This window comes from Zootermopsis nevadensis, unplaced genomic scaffold (genome assembly GCF_977971745.1).
Source record: "Zootermopsis nevadensis isolate Lab colony 2312 unplaced genomic scaffold, Znev_1.0 Znev_ptg000022l, whole genome shotgun sequence".
Lineage (NCBI taxonomy): Eukaryota > Metazoa > Arthropoda > Insecta > Blattodea > Termopsidae > Zootermopsis > Zootermopsis nevadensis.
Genome location: NW_028259154.1, coordinates 22,012,026 through 22,033,450, shown reverse-complemented (window position 1 = coordinate 22,033,450; position 21,425 = coordinate 22,012,026). Strand labels below are relative to the sequence as shown.

General features: G+C 38.7%; 2 protein-coding genes across 2 annotated transcripts in view; one reads left to right on the top strand and one right to left on the bottom strand.

Moving 5' to 3' along the window:
• The window catches only part of LOC110832105 (uncharacterized), a 255,978-nt gene that overhangs the window by 85,489 nt on the left and 149,064 nt on the right, over positions 1-21,425 (top strand). The window contains exon 4 of the mRNA XM_022068803.2: positions 10,576-10,632. Coding sequence (XP_021924495.2) covers positions 10,576-10,632 — 57 coding nt within the window. The remainder of the gene's footprint in view (positions 1-10,575; positions 10,633-21,425) is intronic.
• LOC110832102 (uncharacterized) overlaps positions 9,592-21,425 on the bottom strand; it is a 74,241-nt gene continuing 62,407 nt past the window's right edge. Inside the window, exons 3-7 of the mRNA XM_022068797.2 lie at positions 21,134-21,337; positions 19,547-20,259; positions 17,107-17,810; positions 15,522-16,131; positions 9,592-14,251 (exon numbers count right to left, since the gene is read on the bottom strand). Coding sequence (XP_021924489.2) covers positions 13,037-14,251; positions 15,522-16,131; positions 17,107-17,810; positions 19,547-20,259; positions 21,134-21,337 — 3,446 coding nt within the window. The 3' untranslated portion in view covers positions 9,592-13,036. The remainder of the gene's footprint in view (positions 14,252-15,521; positions 16,132-17,106; positions 17,811-19,546; positions 20,260-21,133; positions 21,338-21,425) is intronic.

Below are 21,425 nucleotides of genomic sequence, written 5' to 3'. Positions count from 1 at the left end.
GCAAGAGACTTTGGAATGGCCAGGAAATTTATAGACTTATGTTATCTCAGTTTTCTAGGAAAAGAAATTGGAAATAATTCATACAAAAGAGTATTTACTTCTGCTATAAAGTTAGCCGAATGCTGCAACAAAACTGACGAATTCTGACGCAGCATTTGTCCCTATATGTAATATGTATAAGAGGTCGTTAAAATGCTCCGTTACTGTCTATTGACTTCACATATCCATAAAACTCCTACCATAAAATATGGGAATGTTTTCACACAGCAAAAGAACATTGTACTATAATTTTTGCTGTATAATAGCAGTGCGAATTATTTTGGTTAGAATATTGAAGTTACTCGTACATTTTTAATTGTGTTTAGAGAATCATTGTAAATATAATTTGTTTATTTTATTTCATTGCTGTAATGTTCTCGGAGAAGGCTGGGGTATAGTAAAATTTTAAATAAATTATATTCAATAAAATATAGACTTTATTCTCATTTGGTTTGTGAATAAGCTGGTTTTGAGATTTTTAATTGGTTCTTGTAAATTACGTTTGCTTACCACTGACTTACGCTAACTATTGTTACACATTGTATTTTTTTATTTCCAGGTGAGTTTGCATGAAGTTGCAAAAAATTGCTCATAGAGATCCAATATGTACGCTGAACAGATTTTCATCAGTTTGATATTTCGAAGAAACTCTTTAGAGAAGAATAAACTCATTTTTACCCAATAGGCTACACTTTTTCCATACGGGTTCCGAGGTAATTAAACGAAAGGGGTATTTATACTGTACTTTATCATGATTCGAGAACCGAGGAAATGATTTTGGTCTGAAATATTGTGGAGGTTTTTGCTTGTCGGGTTCGCCTGTTTTATTTTATTTATATGAGAGCATCTGAAGTTAGAACTTACGAGTTCAGAATCCAAGATCAATAACAGGGCGAATGTGACATAATTTTATACTATGTGTAGTTTTCCTGACCTGTTTTGACCTATTGATCATTGAGGTAAATGTCCAGTGCCACGTGATTATTGCTAATAACTTTAATAATAATAACACCAAAAACAACAAGATTAATAATATTTATTGCGTTGAATGTTCACTTGGTGTTAGACTGAACCGCTTGCATTCGGGAGGTACCCGAATTGAACTTAGACCATTGTTTAATGTTTTCATTGTTCTTTTCACCCATTAAAAGTCCGGACCTATGTTTTGTAATACTTCCTTTCAGATCCCCATGAACGTATTAATTACAAGAAAACATAGGAACGTTGATTGCTTTCTTGTCATGGCTGTACTGTGCATTTGAACTGAATCATTTCAAGATAACGGTAGATAAGACTTCACGATAGGTTATTTCAGTGCGTAGGCGCAACAGTTTACGAAATTGTTGAAACTTGGCGTAGTGAAGAAATCACCAATCGCATTCCAAACAATTAATGGCAATGATACTTGATTTAAAGCGCATAAAGCGTGCATTTCGACACATCATATGAAAACAAAAGAAATTAAAGGAAACAGACGAAGCTGTTGAATTACGCAGTCAATCTCAGGCATAATAGCAAGCTTCCGAGCGGAGAACCGAACCCAAGCCCTCTCAGGTACGAAACATGGGTGATAATCACTGAACCGGGATGTTCGGCTGATGCATGGATTTCTTTGGATAGGAATGTCGTTCCGCAAGTGTACAGTGTGGACTAATCCAGTTTTAACAGAAACTGTGATAAAGTTTATTGTTTTATTGCACATGTTGAACACAAGTCGCTGTTAATTACTGTGTGTTGTGCAAACGAGCCCCGCCCGTAATTCAGGAATCCAAAACACGTCTCAAGAATTGATATCATACATTACATTCAACATCAACGTGTTATTTATGTACCGGTATTTGCGTGAAATTATTCGGTTTAAGGGGCGAGACTAGTGAAACCATAGTGGCTGAAAGGTGACCTACAAATCTTTAAGACTGGCTTAATTTTGCCGAGCATATTGTACTTCGTCCCAAACCTTGAACCCGCTTCTTTCGCAGTTTAATATTATACATGCAAGAATTTTGGGCGGCGTCGGGCGTTCTTTGCAGTTGTCCGTGACTCAGAGCGACAGTTTGCCCCCCGCCCGCTGAAGACCTTGTGTTGGCAACACAAGCATTGTGTTCTACCCAGATCATTTGCGTAATGTACGTTCTGCAGGTATCAAACAGTGAAAGTTGCTTTACTTCATAATTTCATCTTAGAAAGGAATCAAACGAATTTACAAAAATTCATCTCCTCTCGAACAACCTAATCTAGCGGGAAAATGTGTCTTTGGATCTGGCCTCAAGGTCGTATTTCATTTATGCTTAGGGTAATCATAGGAGCTTGGAGAACGCTTTCGATAGCGCAGAGTTAACATGAGTTAATTATTGTAGTTACCATTCATTTTCTTAATTTGTAAGTGTTAAACAAAGTGCACCATATTCTTAGGTACCTAGAAATTTGTTCTGTCGAGGCAATACTTAAATTGCGTTGCCCTTGAAATGTATTAAATTTATACGTAGCAATGTTACAGGAGTACCGTATATATTTCATCAACACCTGACAAATACTCACAAAATCATTTAGATCTTTAAGCAAAGTGACTCTTTGAATTTTTATGCTCTGTAGATGTAGGCGATAAATTTCTCCAGAGCGTTTGTAATCATCTATAAAACTGCAGAAAAGCATAATTCAGATTACAGTCAAATATTTACAGCTATGAATATGTGAAACATGATGTGGTGAATATGTTTAATGTTATGGATGAAAGACTATTCAGAGCATTGCTGATTCACGAACTTTTCAATATCTTGGAGCTTCTAAATATTAGGGTTTTTTTAATTTTCTTTCCTGATTTTAGTCCGCTGTACTTTTGTATATAAATTTTCTATATCATATTCTTGTTAGCAATTTTCCGAAGGCAGGAGCATAAGCAGTTTTATTATTTTACTTTCTACCCTACCAGAAAAGTAAGATAGAGGCGAAATGACAGGAGTTAACACAGCTCTGCCTTTGGCAACCTTGCCACAACAGAGACGAATGTAGGAGGAATGAAGACATTAAGTTTAGGACGACCCTCATGCTTTAACTTCCAGACGTTCTTACGGAATTGCGGGAGACGGAGAATAAAGGAGAATGATTATCAGTGGCGGGGTGGAAATAAACCTGTCTAAATACCCACAGTCTTTGTACCTGTGTACTTAATTTCCAACAAGGCATACGTTATAACGTCCTTCTGGAAACATTTTCCAGTTCACTTTTTTAAGAATTTTATTGGAAGTTGGGCCTATAGCGTTATTTTTAGGAATTAAGAATGTAAAGAATTACATTAACTAGCTCCATGGACAAAAGTTTTTCTTCAGAAGGAAATAGTTGATCATTTGGTAAGGAAATATCACGGCTTTTATGGAAGTAAATGGTTCGTTATCTTCCATACAAAAGCCTTCAAACGCTTCATTCTTTAAAATACCAGTTGTTGGCCATATCGATGTGTAGTGTGGATCTCTAATTTTTGTATGATGTAAGGAAAAAACTCCTATGACTTTTCTTAAGATACTGATGTAGAATTTTTTTTGAAGAGGTTGAATAAGTCTTGATAGAACTAAAGATGTATGCTTCCTGTCGGAATTCCAAATGTGATTTTTCAGAATAGGAGTCACATGCTGAATAGCTGAGCTAATGTGTTCCCATGGACTAGCGCTTTGTTATAACTTTGTATAGTATTGTATGACCTAAACAGATTTGAGAGCGATATCGACTCAGAACGGAGGAAAATGTATGCTCTTTTCAGAGTATGGTTTACTGAGTTAAGAGTCGCAATTTAAATTTCGATTCTTAACGCGGTAAACCAATTCACCCTGTGGTCCAGACTTGTTGGTCAGATACATCGTTATCATCTTTTAAAAACAAATGTTCCTGAAAATTGTAGACCTATAAACTAACTGGGCCTATGTCTCTCAACAGTCTAACTAATCTGTGCGTCATTTCCGCAGTCACTGACACGTAAAACTAGAAGATAAACGGTACGAAAGTGTTCAGATACTCTTATGCAACGTGGCGGAATTTCCAAATGAATATTTCAGCAAGAAACAGACATTTTATTGTTACGTGTATAAAGAATATAGAAAAATGATTAAAGAATGCCCCTAAAACAATACGAATGAAAATAAAACCGAAAAGACTTTGAAGAGAGGATGCAGGGCAAAGGAATAGTGAAACATAAAATAATGGAAATTTTGAGGATATAACATGTGGAGCTTTGATGCTTAGCTAACTACGTGCAGCAATGTTAAAACAATTTAATTCTTTGAACTTGTTTGGAAAAGGCGTCAGTTATTTGTCACCTGGCCAGAAAGGAAGAGACTTATCTAAGTTTGAGATAAGATAGGATGAGTAATGTTTTGATAAACGCTGCAGTAAAATGCCACGCAACATTGCACAGCCAAAACAGAATTTTCTCATCCTTATCTTGCTCCACTGCGTGCTTTAAAGCCACTAGCTAATAAGAGCGAAATCTTTACTTTACTAGACTGGTTCAAGGGCTAGAAGTAGTTTATATTCTTTTATTTACATGGGTTAAGCACCGCAGAATTGTAGGATTATTGCTTCGATTAGGCACTGCGGAAGGACGACGTTGTGGCTTGTTATAATGCACTAACTCAACACGTGTGAACTGAGGAAAACTAAGAGAAACTTCCCGCAGGATTCCTTTCCGATGCACAAACGCAGGACCTTTCAAACATGAAGGAGTGTTAGGCCAGATCATTAAGCTACGGCATTGTGTACTCATATGAAATGCACACGATTTAAAAATGCGTTTTTATCGTTTTTATACCTTATTATCCTTGATTTGCAATTTTTCTGGTACAGATCTGCTGTGAATCTTATCGTACTACGGATCCTGCGGAATCAGAAAATGTTTTCATAATCGTCAGATATTTACCACATGGAAAAATGTATGTTTTGTTGTCGCCCATTCTGCCTTCCTTGTATTTTACACCCAGACCTGAACAACAAACATACACTGACCTTGTCCTTTCAAAAATCTGGAAAAGTATTTTAAGGATAAGAATTAAAATATCCTTTTAACTGTTTTATTTCGATACCAATAATAACTGAACGTGTATGACCTATTATAACAGATAAATTTTACTTAATGTAGCGGACGGATATCGCGTTTGCTATTTGGTCCCAGAAAGAAACTAAGTTACAACTCGTATATAGAAACTGGGACTTCCATCGGGTTTCTCCCAGTTGTTGCTTTTCCTGGAGGAATTGACTATTAAAGTAAATCCACACTTTGATCTCTAGTTTCATTACATGCAAATGAATGTTGCTACCACGGCACACCCTTGACCTCTGACCAACAGAGTCTGCTCCACAGGCAGATGCCTCATTCCTGTTCCTTCATTAACTAAGATTCTCGCTGCAGTCTCTTACGTCGTGCTTGGTTGGCTGTTATGTTGGTATAAATTACACAGTTTACTATTGAATGTGAAAGATTACGATCATGATAACCGACCCGCTACCATCCACCTCCTCGCCCTCTCACACTTTTTTTTTGGCATAACGTGACTTGTTACAGACTTAAATGAAAAGGATTCTAATTCAGATTTAGAAATTTTTTTTCTTAACATTGAGCTCGGCTCTGGGGCCAACTGAGACTCATATCTCGTAGGTGTCAGGGTCTCTCTCTGGAACGATAAAGCTACACCCCACTGAAATAGGTAGGCCGAAGCGTGAAGCTAGCTAACCGATCCATATGCTGCCAAGGTTGTCGCTTTGTGGAGTTGTACTTAGTCATAGGGACAACCTTACACTTTCCGACCCATCTCTGTGTTATCTTATGTAACTCCATGGAACAGGCTGAGAGAAAAATTCCCCGTCATTTGTGAAACCAAAAGGTCATTTAAATGTTCACTAGAGCTCGCCACTGGTCTCTGTCCTGATCTCGGTGAAGGCTGTCCACTTCCATATCCTATATCCTGTTTTATTCTGATTTATTTTGATATTGTCCTTTCATCTACATTTATCTCTTCCAATTTCGTATTTCTCAGTTGCTCCGTACGTGATCATTTCATTTTATTCTCATTGGTTTATTTATCCTAATAATATTTTGTTAGTAATATGTTATTTGATCTTTCAAGGGTCATTTTCCGAGAGTCTCTTTTCACCAAAACTCTTGTAAGCTGTACATTTCTTGCCTCTTCCATCTAAGCTACATGTCCACTTCACATTAATGTCCTTGATCTCACTTTCCTAACAAATTAATGTGTTGAAAGTAAATAAGGAATTTCCTCATAATGTAACACCCCACTTCCTGCTTCTCGTGTACGGACGTACGATTACTTTTCTCAGCACTTTGTTTCTGACGCTTGTAATTTATATTCTTCCCCCAAAGCAACTTCTTCTCTGTTACCTACACACATGTCTGTGTGAAACTGTTTCATCTGCGTTCTTCTCAGCACGCGAAAGAGTATACACCATGGGTCGAGAAAGGAATGTAGTAATCAGTGGTATTTGGTATTATGTAATTTAGAAGTACAATCGCAGTCAGGAACAGGGTATTCTACGTGGGTATGTAGTTTAACTTTCGGTGCCAAAATTCCCTGGCAGTTTCATAAAAACAATAATGAATTGACGTGATGATGGTGCATGCCATTTCAAAATGGTTTACAGTTTTTGTTTAACAGTTTAAAAAAATTGTTAATTTAAATATAACTTTCTAAATCACTTTCAAAGTTGGCAATATTCTGATAGTTTGTAGATGTAAGATTAGTTTTTCAGTGACGCTGGTTAGTGATGAACACAGGGGATGGATTCTCACTTGATCGTTCTAAAACTATTCTATCAAACAACAGGGCGTTGAAGTGTTCACCCTACGAGCTTTCCTCTAGGGTAACATGAACATCTTCACCGGTGTTGCATCAACAGAAAATTGTTATGTAGGTGTAAAGTAAGATTCTATAACAGGCCATGAAAGTCACAAGCAATTCTTATTTCTCCCAGTTCGAACGTTAACTGAAGGAACGGTGCCATACTCGAGTAAATCTGACAAAATAACTTTTTATGCGAAGTTTTACGGCAGTGATCAATATTTCTGTTATGATACGAAAAGATCAGTGTTTGGAAATGTCACTTGCAGATAGGGAGTACAGAAAAATACAGTCGTGTTTTGTAAGTTACCTTTTGTAAATACGAGTCGCAATTGAATTTCTTTTAATAATGGAGCCGATAGGATATTTTTCTATTCGGTTTCTAAGTAGTTAGATAATTTATTTGCTCCGAGTTAGTTAAATGTTGGTTCAGAAGAAATGAGTTTCTGAGCTATGAAACTGCTTATTTTCTATCAGTGCAATAATTGTAAGTTTTTGGACACGGCATTAATACGAAATTCTGGCTGTGTGATGATACATGACATTTTACATTATTTTCATATTGCATGTCTTATTTTATAAGATAATACAAGCTATGGTAGGCCTGTCATATGCAACAAGAACACAGCGGCTTTGCGAAATTCTGAAGTGGAAGATACAGAATACAGGATTCCGAAGTTTTTATTAAAATGAATAGGACGCCGAACGCCATGTTGTTTCAGCTTAATGGCTACAACGTATGAGCCAACGTAGATGTGGAAGATTTATTATGAAAATAAATTTTAACTTTGTTACTAATTTTGAATCAAACTTTTACTCTTAACAGAATATTAACATCTTAAATGTGACCTTTCAAGTTATATTTAACAAATACAGAATATTTATTATAACAAACATTATTCCAAGAAGGAGATAAATTATAAGCAATAACTGAATCCATGAAGCAGAGTCTCTAATATTCCCCTAGCTGATCTACAAATTTCCCGCCTTTTGTGAAAATCGATTGTTCATTACCATGTTCACAAGAATGGGTTACTGAGCTGCATTATCAGCTAGCTGAAACAAACCACACCCTCATATCCTGTTTTTAAGATCTATTTTAATATTATTGTCTCAAATATGCCTAGGTAAATTGTAAGCGGTGTAAACCTTGAAGATTTCTGTCTTCTGGGTTGTTACGCCGTGTAGTCTGGTCGATGTTTACCAAAGTTTCTGAGGTCACCCTGATGACGGAGGCAGTATGACCTCTGAAACGTTGGTTAACATCGACCAGTCTACACAGTGCAACAACCCAGAAGACAGAAATCTTCATACTCACCGTTGTGAAAACCTCAAATATTTCGGTACAAACCTTAATTTATAATTCCCACCACAGTATCTAAAGATGTGAAAGCATTTAAAATTACTTACGCGCTATTAATTATTGCCGTAACTATTTTCATCGGGTAATACTTTATATGCACCCGTGTGAACATACGGCTGGAGCATTGTGTGTTAGGAGCGCCTGCACCAACTCATTACTAGTAGTATTATGTGCATACCGTAAAATTCTACCGTGCCTTCGGTCAAGGACCTTGTTGACAGCTTCTGCGTAGAGGGATTTGGAACTCCCCGTTATTTTATTCCATGCAATTCCATTGCTTCCAGCTATCCCACAGTTAGTTTCATACATAGTCAGTAATTAGCTAATTCTAAGGAGATCACTGCTTTCTGAAGTTCAACAGACGTCTAGTGTGTAATTAATTAGATTCCTACTTCAACATTATCTTGCAAATTCTCAGCGCTGTTTATGAAATTAGATTCGCAAGTTCATTAGATTGTAATTAAATTAGTCATTTGCAGAAGGGCATCAGCTCCTTTAAAAATTAATTATGTATGAATACACAAGATGGAGCCATAGATGTGTGTGTGTAATCTTTTGGAAATCTGATTAGCGCTGTAAACGTAAATGTCAAAATAGCAAACATTTTCTTTTGTGCTGGATGAGACCCTTCTTAATTCACATTTAGGGAATAAATGATTGCTTTTAAACACAATGAATAAGTTTATGTTGTTTTCAATTTTGTTAGTGGAATTCCGGTATACGGAAAATTAAAAAGGAAAATTAGGATGCGCACATATGGGTTTCCTGTTATGTTTGGGCCAAGATTAAATTCACCCAGTAACGTCAGTATAGATCCCGTTCAAGTTTCATTAAAATACTTCGATTTAAGAACTCTTGCTGTTATTATTGCTACTAGTATTGTCGATTTATGGTTTAGAAAAATATATTTGTGAGATGATAAAGTTGCGTCATATTGTGATAAATATATATTTGTTTAAATCTTGTCAGTCTAATCACAATAAAATTCCTATTAAATATTAAAATATTACTAAAATTAACATTTAAATATTTAAAATGATGATATAATTTTATACACCTGAAGATGGTTCTTTTAGAACTGAAACATGTCGTGTAAAAAGTGATGATCTAATGTAAATCGAACATTTCGATAGAAAACATCATTTTAAATATTTAAATGTTAATTTTAGTAATATTTTAATATTTAATAGGAATTTTATTGTGATTAGACTGACAAGATTTAAACAAAAAATATATTTGGTTAAATTCGTTACATAGTTTTATGTAGACAGCCTTCATAAGAAAGATTAGGATGTAAGACAAATTTTTAAAGGCAGTTTAAACGATTGTTAAAAATAAAAGGAAGTTCAGTTATAATTTACTGTCTTTATTGTCGTTTCTTAGAAAAATACATAGTATATTACAATTATATTTATATATGATGTTTTTCAATATTGGATTGTTTACTTAATATATATTTACAAAACTCACCAATTATAAACAAAATGTAGCACATTTTATACAAATGTGTAGAAACGTGTTTTGATCTCAGAATAAAACGAATCCCTCCATTTCTAAGTAGTATTTAAATTATGCATGAGTTTAGTTTAGTTTTCTTTTATTTACAGCGCTTATTGAAATTGAGCTAAAAACTTATGTTTTCATCTGAGGTTCTCTCTGCACTTAATATGTCGATTATAGTCTCTGACTTTAACTTCGCAAGTGGTTGCCAACATTTTTCAGAAACTTTGTTAAGCCCCTACAAGACTACACGTCATAATATCCCACAAGATTACAATAGTCATACCAAATCCACACATTACGATTAAGATTTAAGTAAGAACGTCGGTGGGGTCTGCTGTTCGAAGCCTTTCTCTTCCATTTGAGTTTAAGTATTTGGACAGCGTGTTAGTCTCTCTCTTTTTTCAAATATTCTTACCACACCCGAATAAAGAGAAGATAAATTATGTGCTACGTTATGGCTAGGATGGAGTGAAAGGAAAATAGAAAATAATCTCGATGTTTTCAGCGCATCTTGGCAAACATGATGTGCCCTGAATTGTACTTCATAGACTTGTTTGTGCGATGCTCTAATGTTACGGCAGTTTCAGTTATGATCGGTCACCCAATCGGGTTGGGAAACTGAATGGCACAGAGAGAGGTCGCACGTTTTGTAAGTTCATTGCTGAGTTGGTTCTAGGTAGTTGAGGGAAAAATAAATGCTATCTCTTTGTTTTGAATATTAGGTTTGGAATATAAACACGACATTTTTATAAAAAGAGTTCTCGAAAAAGTTCCTTACTTTAAAGATTTCTGCAAAAAAAAATAATAATAATTTTTCTTTGGTTTCTTTAGATCCCATACATCAGGACGAGATTCTCCCTGTGGGTCCAGGACGTTTCTCATCTGGTGGTAAGTTACTACGGAGTCAATTCGTAATTCTCAAAACGTTCTACAGCAGGTATCATAGAGCTTCATGGCGATGGACAGAACGTATTTTGTGTCAAATGTACGTGGTTTAAAATGCATTGTTTTATGGGTTTATTACAAGAAATATATTTTTAATTTAGCGGTTAAGATGTATTGACATTTTAGAGCCATCGTATTTTAAGGGGTGTTTTATTATATTATTTATATATCTCTTCCTAACAACGTCCAAACTGGCTCTGGGTTTTACCTAGCGTCCTATCCAATGAGTATCAGCTTTTCCCCCCGGGAAAAAGCGGCCGAAACGTAAACCTCATTCCATCTAATGCCGAGATTAAGAATGCGTTGTATTATATCTCCACTCCACCATATATCTGCATGACGTGGTGCTTAGTCAAGTACCAGGGATACATTTGCCTCATTATATTTATGCTGATTGATTCAATTGTGGATAATGTTGGATCTGCATTCATATGAAACGTCTGCAAACTGCTCTACTTCATTTGTTTGCCACGTAATCTCATCATAGTTGAGATCTCGCACTTAATCTCAAACTTGTTCTATTGTGATAAGTTCATTAGACAATAAGTGTTCTGTTCATTCCTAATTAATGTAATGAAACACAGTTTCCTTAACAATTTCCCTGCATAAAAGGCCCTTAATGTGAATGACAGTACAATATTATTCGGAAACTGTAATGCGACGCAGACATAAGCCGACAGACTCATACACTCTTGCATATCTTTAGATGCCATATACATCGAAAATGAGAGGATTTCCCGACTAAATTCACTTGAGAAATGCGAGTTTCATTGTTATTCGAGTACGTCAGAGGGTAGACTCATCAATTACTCTCGAAAGAATTAGGTCTTCGCAGATTTAATGAGGAGGGGGATTTACGGAACATGATTGTTATTCATTAGCTGTAGTTGGAATTGTCGTAAGGGCTGCATTTATTACAAGTAGCACATAATCTGTATTTAAGTGTATTATGATTTTTTGTAACAGAAATTCAATCATTTAAAATAAGTTTCAAGTATAAAAATCTTCTTGGATATTATCCATCGTCTGTTTTATATTTTAATGACTAGACGATGGATAATATCCAAGAAGATTTTTATTCAAATGACTCATCACCATCGTCAAGAAGTTTTAGATTTGAAGTTTCAAGTAACTCTGTAAAGTGTATTTTGAATGCATTTTGTTCCGATGGTGTATTAATACATTTAGAGGTTTTTAAGGCACAGACGTTTACCCACTGGCTCTTGTACGAAAGTAACGCCACAAGTGGGCCCCAAATAAAGTGAGGAAAAATGGACTGTTTGCAGAGATTGTAACTGATAATTGTGACATCGATTAACTCAGTTTTGCTGCTTTCTTTATTCGGTGTAAAAAGCTAAATTTCACGGATTTACAATATACTGCCCCTAATGTGGAAAAAGACAATTTAAATTAGGTTGAGCTCATTTGGCGAAAGAGTGTTCCGAATAAATTGTACCACGTTCACAGTCGCATTTTTCTTAAAACTGCGCACATCGGCGTTTCTAGCTATACGGATAGAGATATATTAGCACACAGAAAAACGATAAAGACTCTCAAAGTATGAATAATGTATGTGCATAGATTCTCTCAAATCTGTTTTAAATTCTAGCCTCGGTAACGGAATGATTGATGTCTGCATTTGGTCACATTACAGACGCATATTAAATAAATAGCATTGCCTTTGTGGCTGCAGAGGTTTGTCAGGTAGCGAATTCTATGAAGATGTGTGATGTGGTCGTGAAGGCAGCCAAGGTGAGACGTTATTTCTCTCCTTGTAATTGAGTGGAAGGTTGACGTGGCAGTCTCTAATGGTGGGACACCAAGTGTACTTACTACAACTGGAGGAATAAACTGGTAGAGGAACTGCGTTTTCTATACCGGTTACAATACCAGAACAGTTTCGACATCTCACTTGGGAATGCGTTGAATATGACAGTAGTAGTCCATATTGTGTCACTAGTCTGAATTAAATTAAATACTTTCACGTTTCCAGAGAGATCTCTTCTTTGGAGCGAAATCATCTTATCTTCCGAAACGGCGTGTATTGTCCAACATTTATGAATAATGGTAAACAGTACGCTCAGAACAAGAAGTCCTCTGAGTATTAATTGTTTTGTAGACAAAATTATATTCACTGGGGATAGCGCCACATTTCGATTTGATATTTGTGTATTCCATTCTTCAACATTCATTTTATAGTCCCCTCTCGTTTACCATCCCCCTCACTTTCGTCTCCCTGAGACATTGTCACGCTAAAAGTACTTTGGCTTTAGGCAAAGTCCACCGGATAGCAACAAAGGTTGTGTTACCTCGTTAAAATATATGGGACCTTTGTGTGGCGACAAATTCAGCCTACAAAGGGAAATTGTGGGTATGGCGCGGGGAAATATCCTGGGAATGCCGGTGCTGAAGGCTGAAGTGGGACGGATCCAGTGACATAAGTAGTTAAGACAGTTGGTACGACTTTCGTGGACAGAAGAGTAGTGTACGCCGTCTTGGCTCCAAACGTCAGTTTGAGAACCTTGCTGTCTGTCTCTGTCACTACAGTCTGTGTCACAACGGGAGTCGAAGTGAGTGCAAACTGGTGTTGCTGTTGGGGGAAGATGGGATTTAGCTGATTCACGGGAGGCACCGGCAATGCTGGCAATGTGCTTGTTCCGTACTCATATTCTGTTTTGCTGACGGTAGCCACTGGTCGGGAAATTGTGCTGTAACTAGTAGATGCTCCGTTTATAACTGGTAGAACATGCGATTCATATACAGTTTCAATTTTTAGCACCGGTCTGGATGTGGTAATAACTTGTGGAATAGCTGCAGCTGCAGCGGGATTTAAGAGTCGTAACAGAGCTAGCTGTTGAAGTTGTTCATGGCTCAAAGCAGGCGTTTGCTGGGAATCTGGTGAGCTGGTCTGTTTCGGAGGCGTGGATTGAGCTTTCTTAAGTCTGATATGACCTTCGGGGATACGGGTCTTGTCTACATCGGACAGATCAAAATCAGAACCAATATTTGCCAAATCAATGTCAGGTTGTAACGCCCTGAGAGCCGCCGGTTTGTCACCATCGTCGTTGTCATCACCAAACTCTAGCTCCAGGTGCAGTTCAGAGCCAGCCTCTTCCAGGTGCGTGTTGAATTCGTTGAGGGTCTTGCTGGGCACAAAGTGGTAAACCTCCATGGGCGGCAGTGTTTTCGTGGCTGTGACGAGGCGCGTCACGTGGTACGACTGCACCAGAGTGTACCTGGTTGTGTTACTGCCCCCACGAATCACAGGAAGAATGTGGGTCTTGAGTAGAAGCTGTGTTGTGCTGAAAGTCTCTGTCAGAGTCTCCAATGGTGGCGTTTCGGCGTCTCCTGCCAGCCCAATGGGAGGGAGCGTGGCGATGCTAGAGTCCAGAGGCAGGTTGTTTTCCTTGTCGTAACCGGGCGCTATTGTGCTGGCCAGAATGTTCTCGGTAAGTGGTTCGGTGGCGCTTGAGCTGATAATAGCGGGGCTATCTGTGTTCTCCAGGCTCTTTTCAATTGTTGACGTGACTGTGATGAACCGAGTGTTCTTTATTGTACCAACCTGAAATAGACAGACATCCATGTATATTGCAACTACAGTCACATTTTGAGTGTGGATGGACATTAATTTCGGTCCTCTGAACTTATTAAGGAATTCCTTGCCAGTTATGGAACCCAAAGGTTACTACCGTGCTCCCCATTCTGAGCCAAATAAGTCCCGCCCTATTTCTTTAAGATATATGTTCCCATCTGTGTCTAGATTTTGCAAGTTTTTCTTTCCTTATGGCTTTCCGACCAAAGCTTTATATACATTTCTCGTACCTCCCATGTGCGCTACATGTTCTGCCCATCTCATCCTTCTTGGTTTGATCATCCTAATAATTATATCAGGTGAAGAACATATATTATCGTGATCCTCATACATTATTATGTAGTCTTTCGTTACTTCCGCTTTCTGAGACCCAAATAATCTCCTCAGCATCCTGTTCTTATCTGCCCTCACATAAAAACAAAACACGAGGCACCGTGAAAATATGTTTTAATCTTTACCTTTTTAGATACACTGGAGAGAAAGACATAGAACAGGTGGCTAACAACGTTTACCCGAATGTAATCTGTTCTTATTTTTTTCGTAAATAGAGTTTTAAATTGTTATTGTAATTTCCAAATGTTTGAATTTCGTTTTATTTCCGAGTGATTAATTAGCTATGCGTATGTTGCATATATTATTTAACTTCGAATAAATAAGCCTATGTGTTCGTAAGTCGTACTAATTCCTATAAATGTCCGCTATCGAACAGGTCGCTGATAGCAGCACTCCAGGTTTAGAATTTTGTTTATGGGGATTATATAGCACGGCGGAGTCTCACACCACATTCTCGCCGTCTTCGCTGAGATCTTTGTTTTTTAATTACAGTTCAATAGCGGTACGTTGCCTTCAAATAGGTCGCGAAAGCTTTCCTTTGGAACTTTACCTGCTCGCCATTCGTAACAGCCTTACTGAATTTCCTAGCATGGGATATGGGTCGTAGATATTATGTAACTTGGTCGCAAATGTGTGAGGCTACTGTTTTGAATGGTGCATATATGTGGAGGAGGCTATAGAAGAGAATATCTCGTTCGTTAAGCAAATTATACAGTGTGTTAATTTCTTACAATGTTCTCATTCTGTAATGTTAAAATTACAGCACACCCATTGCAGTAATCTATGATCTCACCATGCCATTTCAACTATCAGAGTGAGATATTTAAAATTTCAAAGTTCAGCCTTTAAGTGGGTCATGAATGCGAAATGTGTAGTTAAAATTACAGCTTAATAATTGAAACTGCACCTGGAAAGTGTACGGAGATTTTATTGTTGCAATTTCGTAGTATGTGTCTTTGAAGTCGGCCGGGGTGGATATTTCAACCTTGATTGTCTCTGCCACTGGAACATCCTCCTCAAGGTCATCGTTATTTACCGAGGTCACTCCTACGTCAGACCCTGTAGGCTCCTGGTCAGGGTCATCTGACCTGGCTCTAAGTTCAGAATCTGCCGGGTTGTACTGAGGTTGAGGTTGTTGGGTTGTCGTAATGGTCGTGTTGTCGTACGGCATAGCTTCATCCTCGTTTTGCTTTCTGATGCTTATTCGCGGTTTGGGCGTTGTCTTGTATTGCCACCTGCCTGGTGGCCGTGCTAACTTGAACTTGTAGAGGCTGGTACTGCCAGAGGCGCTGTCTGCAGAAGAAGACTGGACTCGAGGCTTGTACCCCCTGCGGGTATAGCCGTTACCTTCATTATTGACTGTATTGCTGCTAGATCGGTAGCCGCTTCTCCGCTGTGAGGACTGTTGCTGATATCGTCGTCCTCCGGAAGGTGTCGCAGACGGAGGGTCACTGAACACTGACACGGTGGCCAATTCGGGCGTACTGGACACACGGGCAAACCGGTTGTTGCTGAACCTGACGGAAGACAAGCTGTCACAAGTTATGCTTCGAGAAAGTGATAACTAAAGAAATAACTGATGATCCCGTCGACTATAACAACAGTGACTGGCTTTCTGATTAACTTGTTAACTAATCGAATAACAGGCTGACTACCTACCTGACTGGTCGACTGATTGAAAAATTGAATAATTCACTCCGTGAGCCAGTTCTGTTCTGTTTGTGTATTTACATTCTATTTCTGAAAATTTTATTTCGTTATTTTTGTTATTGACTTCCGATATGAGTCTCGGCTTACAAAGGACAGTCCGCAAAGAAATTTCCTCGCCTGTGCACTAAACAGTTTTCCAAACTTTCCGAGTTCTATCATTGTATTGACTTTACAACACGAAACAATAATAATGAATTATTTTAAATCGATAAGCCAATCGTTGTTGTTTCAAAAATATTCTTGTTTAATTAAAATGATTTATCTTTAAAGTCAATAAAGCAATAAGCAGGGCAAACTTAAAAATATTTTTTTAAAATGTCAAAGGAACAAATTATATACTAGGTATATTTTCTTTTCACTAAGTCTTCGAGATGAATCTAAACACAAGCCGAACTTTTAGCGACAAAATACTTGCTTCCTTTTAGGCCACGATCTGTGGAAGGTAGGACAAGTGTAGTTCGCGCGATGTCTCATATCCCGCGGCAGAACAGCAAGCAGCCAGAAAATCAGGAAATGTGCCCAATACAGAACGATTACAGTGCTGTAGTTTAAATGTTTTTGTGTCAGCAGTACAGTAATTTATGGTTAGTTAAGCCTGTTACAAGTGGCCTTAAGAATTTTGAAAATTCTACCCTAGACCAGACGGTTTACTATAAACTAGTTTTTGTAATTATCCCAACAAATGTCTTTCCTCGTGTTTATAGAAACAAAACAGACATCGTGATCGTGATATAATGCATAGGAACAGAGTAGCACATGTGTGAATAAAATAAAATTCTTACGTATTTTTGGAGGCAGATTTGAATGGCGATCTGACGGATTGGGTGGGCTTCACGGCCGCAGCTCTAGAAGGCGCCTTTCTGCTGCTAGTTGGCGCAACAGTTAGATCGTCTTCTTCCTCCTCGTACTCTTCTCCCAGATCTTGCTCGCGATTGTCCTGATGTTCTCGGCCTCGTACTCGGTTGAATTTACTGTGAAAATTACTCTTCGGCGCCGTTAGACCGCCGTGTCTTCGAGAAGACCGTATGAAGTTCGAGCTAGGCGCTGAGCTGAATAGGGCTTCTAGAGGCAATGCGACGGTCTCTTCATACAGGGATCCGGCAGGAGTGGGCTCCAGATGTGCAGAACTTCTGGATTTGCCAAGGGCGGGAGCGGCCGTTTTCAGTATCCTCAGCGAGGATGATGGAGTTGGTTTTACTTTCCCGTGTTGTGGCTGGATTATGTGGGAAGTGCTCTGGAGAACCTGGGCGTACTTCCCCGAGACGTAGGTTCCGATAACGCTTGTCTCGTGCACTGTGGTGACGCCCTCCTTCACCACGGTTCCTCCGAGTGTGGTTACAAGTCCTGTGGGGTGCAGCTGTTCCCCAGCCCCGCGTGTCGCCTTGTTATTGTGATCATCACGACTGGTGATCACATTCACTTTACTTCGAATGTCGGACTGGCGGGGTTTTAGGTGAAATTTGGAGCTCGGTCTCAGGTTTATGACCTGCAGAGGACATTTTAATTAATTAATTAATAGAGTTGTCTTAGCTCAGTATCAGTCGTTACATTCAGAGGTCGAAAGAGGAGTGAAGCTGTTAGAAATACATTAAAAAGTAACAATAATATTACAGATATAGTTTCCAGCTACAGAAATTAAAAGTGTTTATGAGATAGAAAATTGTATCCCAGAGGGAATTTTTAATTATGGTCCACGAGAAAAATGGACGTCGGAAGACCTATGAAAATGGAGAATTGCCTAAAGGAGAGTTTATTTTGAACGGAACAAATCTTTGAACATGATCCTCTGAGATTTTTTTTAATTAAATAACTTCTTTTAAGCTTACTACAACAGTACAATGACAACCAGAAACCCAGATATTGGAATCGTGCCAGTTCTCGAAATGTCATATGCATGTATAATAATACCTCAGACAATGGATAAAGTCCAAAGTAACTACAGGGCTCTTTCAGATATTGTCACAGGCCATTATACTACGAAGATGGCTATCTTCTGGGTTGTTGCGCCGTGTACTCTGGTAAACTTCTACTAGACTACACGGCACATCAACCCAGAAGACAGCAATCTTCAGACTCACAGCCGTGAAAACCTCAAATCCTGCAATTACAATACGTACATCCAAACGCAGTTCTAATTACAGAATGTATTTTACTTAATAATTTAAAATTTTAATAGTTTGAGGTTAACGAGAGAATTTTGAAAAGCAAGAAACAGAGTAGATTGTACCCTAGAAAGTTAAGCATTGCTGTAGGGAACTTTACAACTCACGGATATATTTTTATACATGACGTAATGTTGAAAAATGAAACAGCTGATTGCGAGTATTCGTGTCAGCTGATGACAGAGCCAGTAGCATGGTAATTACGTCTAGGGTGTTGCTGCATCCGGAGGCACTAGTGTGTGTCCTGGTGCAGCTAAGATTCGCACAGCCTTCAAGAACTTTCTTATTCCCTCTGTTGGCTACAACCTTTTCACCAAGTTACACTCGTCTTTCAGGCTGTAACTCAGTGGTACATGTTCATCTCTCTGCAGTGAATATTTATTCAGCAGATAAAGAAATTCCGTGCGTTTGAGGAACCTGAATGTTGAATTTATAAAACACACATTGTTCGGCGAAGAAATGTGCACTACTTCTGCTTTGTATCCGGGAAACAGTGGCTACGAATCTCGGTTCGGGAGAAGATAAACTACGTCATTAGATGCAACATGTATCTATAACTCTGGGAAGCAGAGTCCATCTTGAGAAGCTAACAGTTGTTTATCTACTCGTTTGACCCCTAACCAATAGTCCCTGTCCCGAGATAGATTAATCTAGTCAACAAGCTCGGGGTTTGTTTATTTAAGATCCATTTTAATATTTTCATACCATTTAGGAGTAGGTCTTCTAAATAGTCTCTTCCTATGAGTCCTTCCGATGAAAGTCGTGTAAGCATTTCCCACCCCTATCATGCGTACTACATGTCCGTTCTTCTCACTTTCCTTAATTTTATAACTTTTGCAATATTCAATTGTTCTTCATAATTATTAGTGTCTAAAATATGAAAAAGACAAAAATAGTTAAAGACCATGTTGGAATGGCCACGCCTGTCTCCTTCCAAATCGTTGGATATTTACCGTTTATCGTCACCCCTTTCTGTCGTATTCGACACCACCGGAAAGGTGTCCGTAAATAACCGAATAATCAGTAACGATCTTGAATTATCTGAACATGCGTCAACTACCTTGTATGTCTCATCCACGACCTCGGACGGTTGTCTGGACAGGAAGTCGTACTCCGGTTCCAGGACATTGTTTCCGGACAAGGCCGGTTCCTCACTGCTAGACCTCACTTCGACAACGCTCGATAAAATGGTGGGTACTTCATTGTGATGATTCTGGTGATTCTGCTCCACGGTTACCGACGGAGAGACCTCTCCTCCGACAACCTGCACGTGACTCAACAGGATCTTAGATGGGCCCGCCTTCACTTCCACCACGCTGCTTGGTCCTTCGTGCACCTCAACCTTTGTCGACGGTTCTTTCTTCACCTTCGTTACCGTAGACGTCCCTTCTCGAACTTCTACTTTACTAGAGAGGCCATTCAGACTTCCTCCACGAATTTCAACTATGCTTGAAGCGCCTCCCTTTATTTCAACAACGCTGGATGACCCTTGTTTCAAATTCACCGCGCTGGATGGACTCCCACCTCCACGAACCTCAACTACGCTGGAAATTATGGTGGCGGGGGCCCCAGACTTTACCTCCACACCGGATGTTAACTTCTTGTTGGTCGGAGCGTTTCCTATCGGAACGGTAGAGCCTTTCTTCTCCGAGACTTTCGCAGTTGTTTTGCTTGGTTTTATCTCCAGTAATGATGTTGCTGCAGGCGAAGACTGCGTTGCAGGTTTCGTTTCTATGACTGAAGTAGTGGTAGCGGCAGTTTTCTTACCCCCATCTGCATACAAATAAGCAGCCATATAATTTATGTTATGTGATATTATACAATATGATAGATTCGTATGATATTATACAGTGTTCACATGACACCTAGCCTTATATTTCTTGAAGATTTCTGTCTTCTGGGTTGTTGCACCTTGCAGTATGGTAGGCGTTTACCAACATTTCAGAGGTCATACTGCCTCCGTCATCAGGGCGATGAATGAACCATTTGAGTGGAGAGGGCTCATTCATCGCCCTGATGACGGAGGCAGTATGACCTCTGAAACGTTGGTAAACATCGACCAGACTACACAGCGCAACAACCCAGAAGACAGGAATCTTCATATTCACCGTTGTGAAAACCTCAAATCTTTATGTTTATTTCAAAAAGTACAGTTAATCCAATGAGTAAGCACCACGAGCCGGAGGTGGATGTTTATAAGGGTATGAAGGTAACGTTGTACTTATTGCTGGGATGTAATTGCACTCAGACGAGTGTTCATGACTTCGGCTTTTCATTTCGAAAACTGTATATTGATTTAAAACAGATCTGTCCAACATTTCTGAATGTTCTCCTTCTGAATAGGCCCTAGTAATTTAACATATTTTGGTTCCTTGTCACAGTGTACAAGTACGTTTAGAAAATTTCTCGTTGTTTGCCTTAAGTTCTTTGTCCTCTTAGACGAACCCATTTGCGTGACCTACAGTCTTCCTTTATTCCTTATAAGTACGAAGAATGCGTCTCATATGATATTATTGAGAGACGACTATCAGAGAACTGAGAGTTGACCGACGTTTCCCGGTCTCTCATGAGCTTGGGTATTGTCAGGGTGATTTGATAAATGTGGTTGAAGCCTGCCGAAAAGGTGGCACACCATTAATTTCTGTACCTGCTAATAAACTTTGGGGAGAGAAGACCATCACGGTGTTGCCGATGGTAGTAGTAAAGTCGAGGAAACCGTAGACAGTTTGTGTGAGAAGCTCCACCGCTTCATTCTGTTGAATCGCTACGGATTTCGCAGTCGCCGCATCTGGATTCACGTACACCGGCCCCCCTGAGGGCGTGTACACGGCTCCATTACATCTGCACCACACTGCAAATCACATACACTGACTATTAAGCAGGAATATCAGTTTTTGATTTCCTAGAACAAATATAAGGGAACAACAGTTATTGAAGTC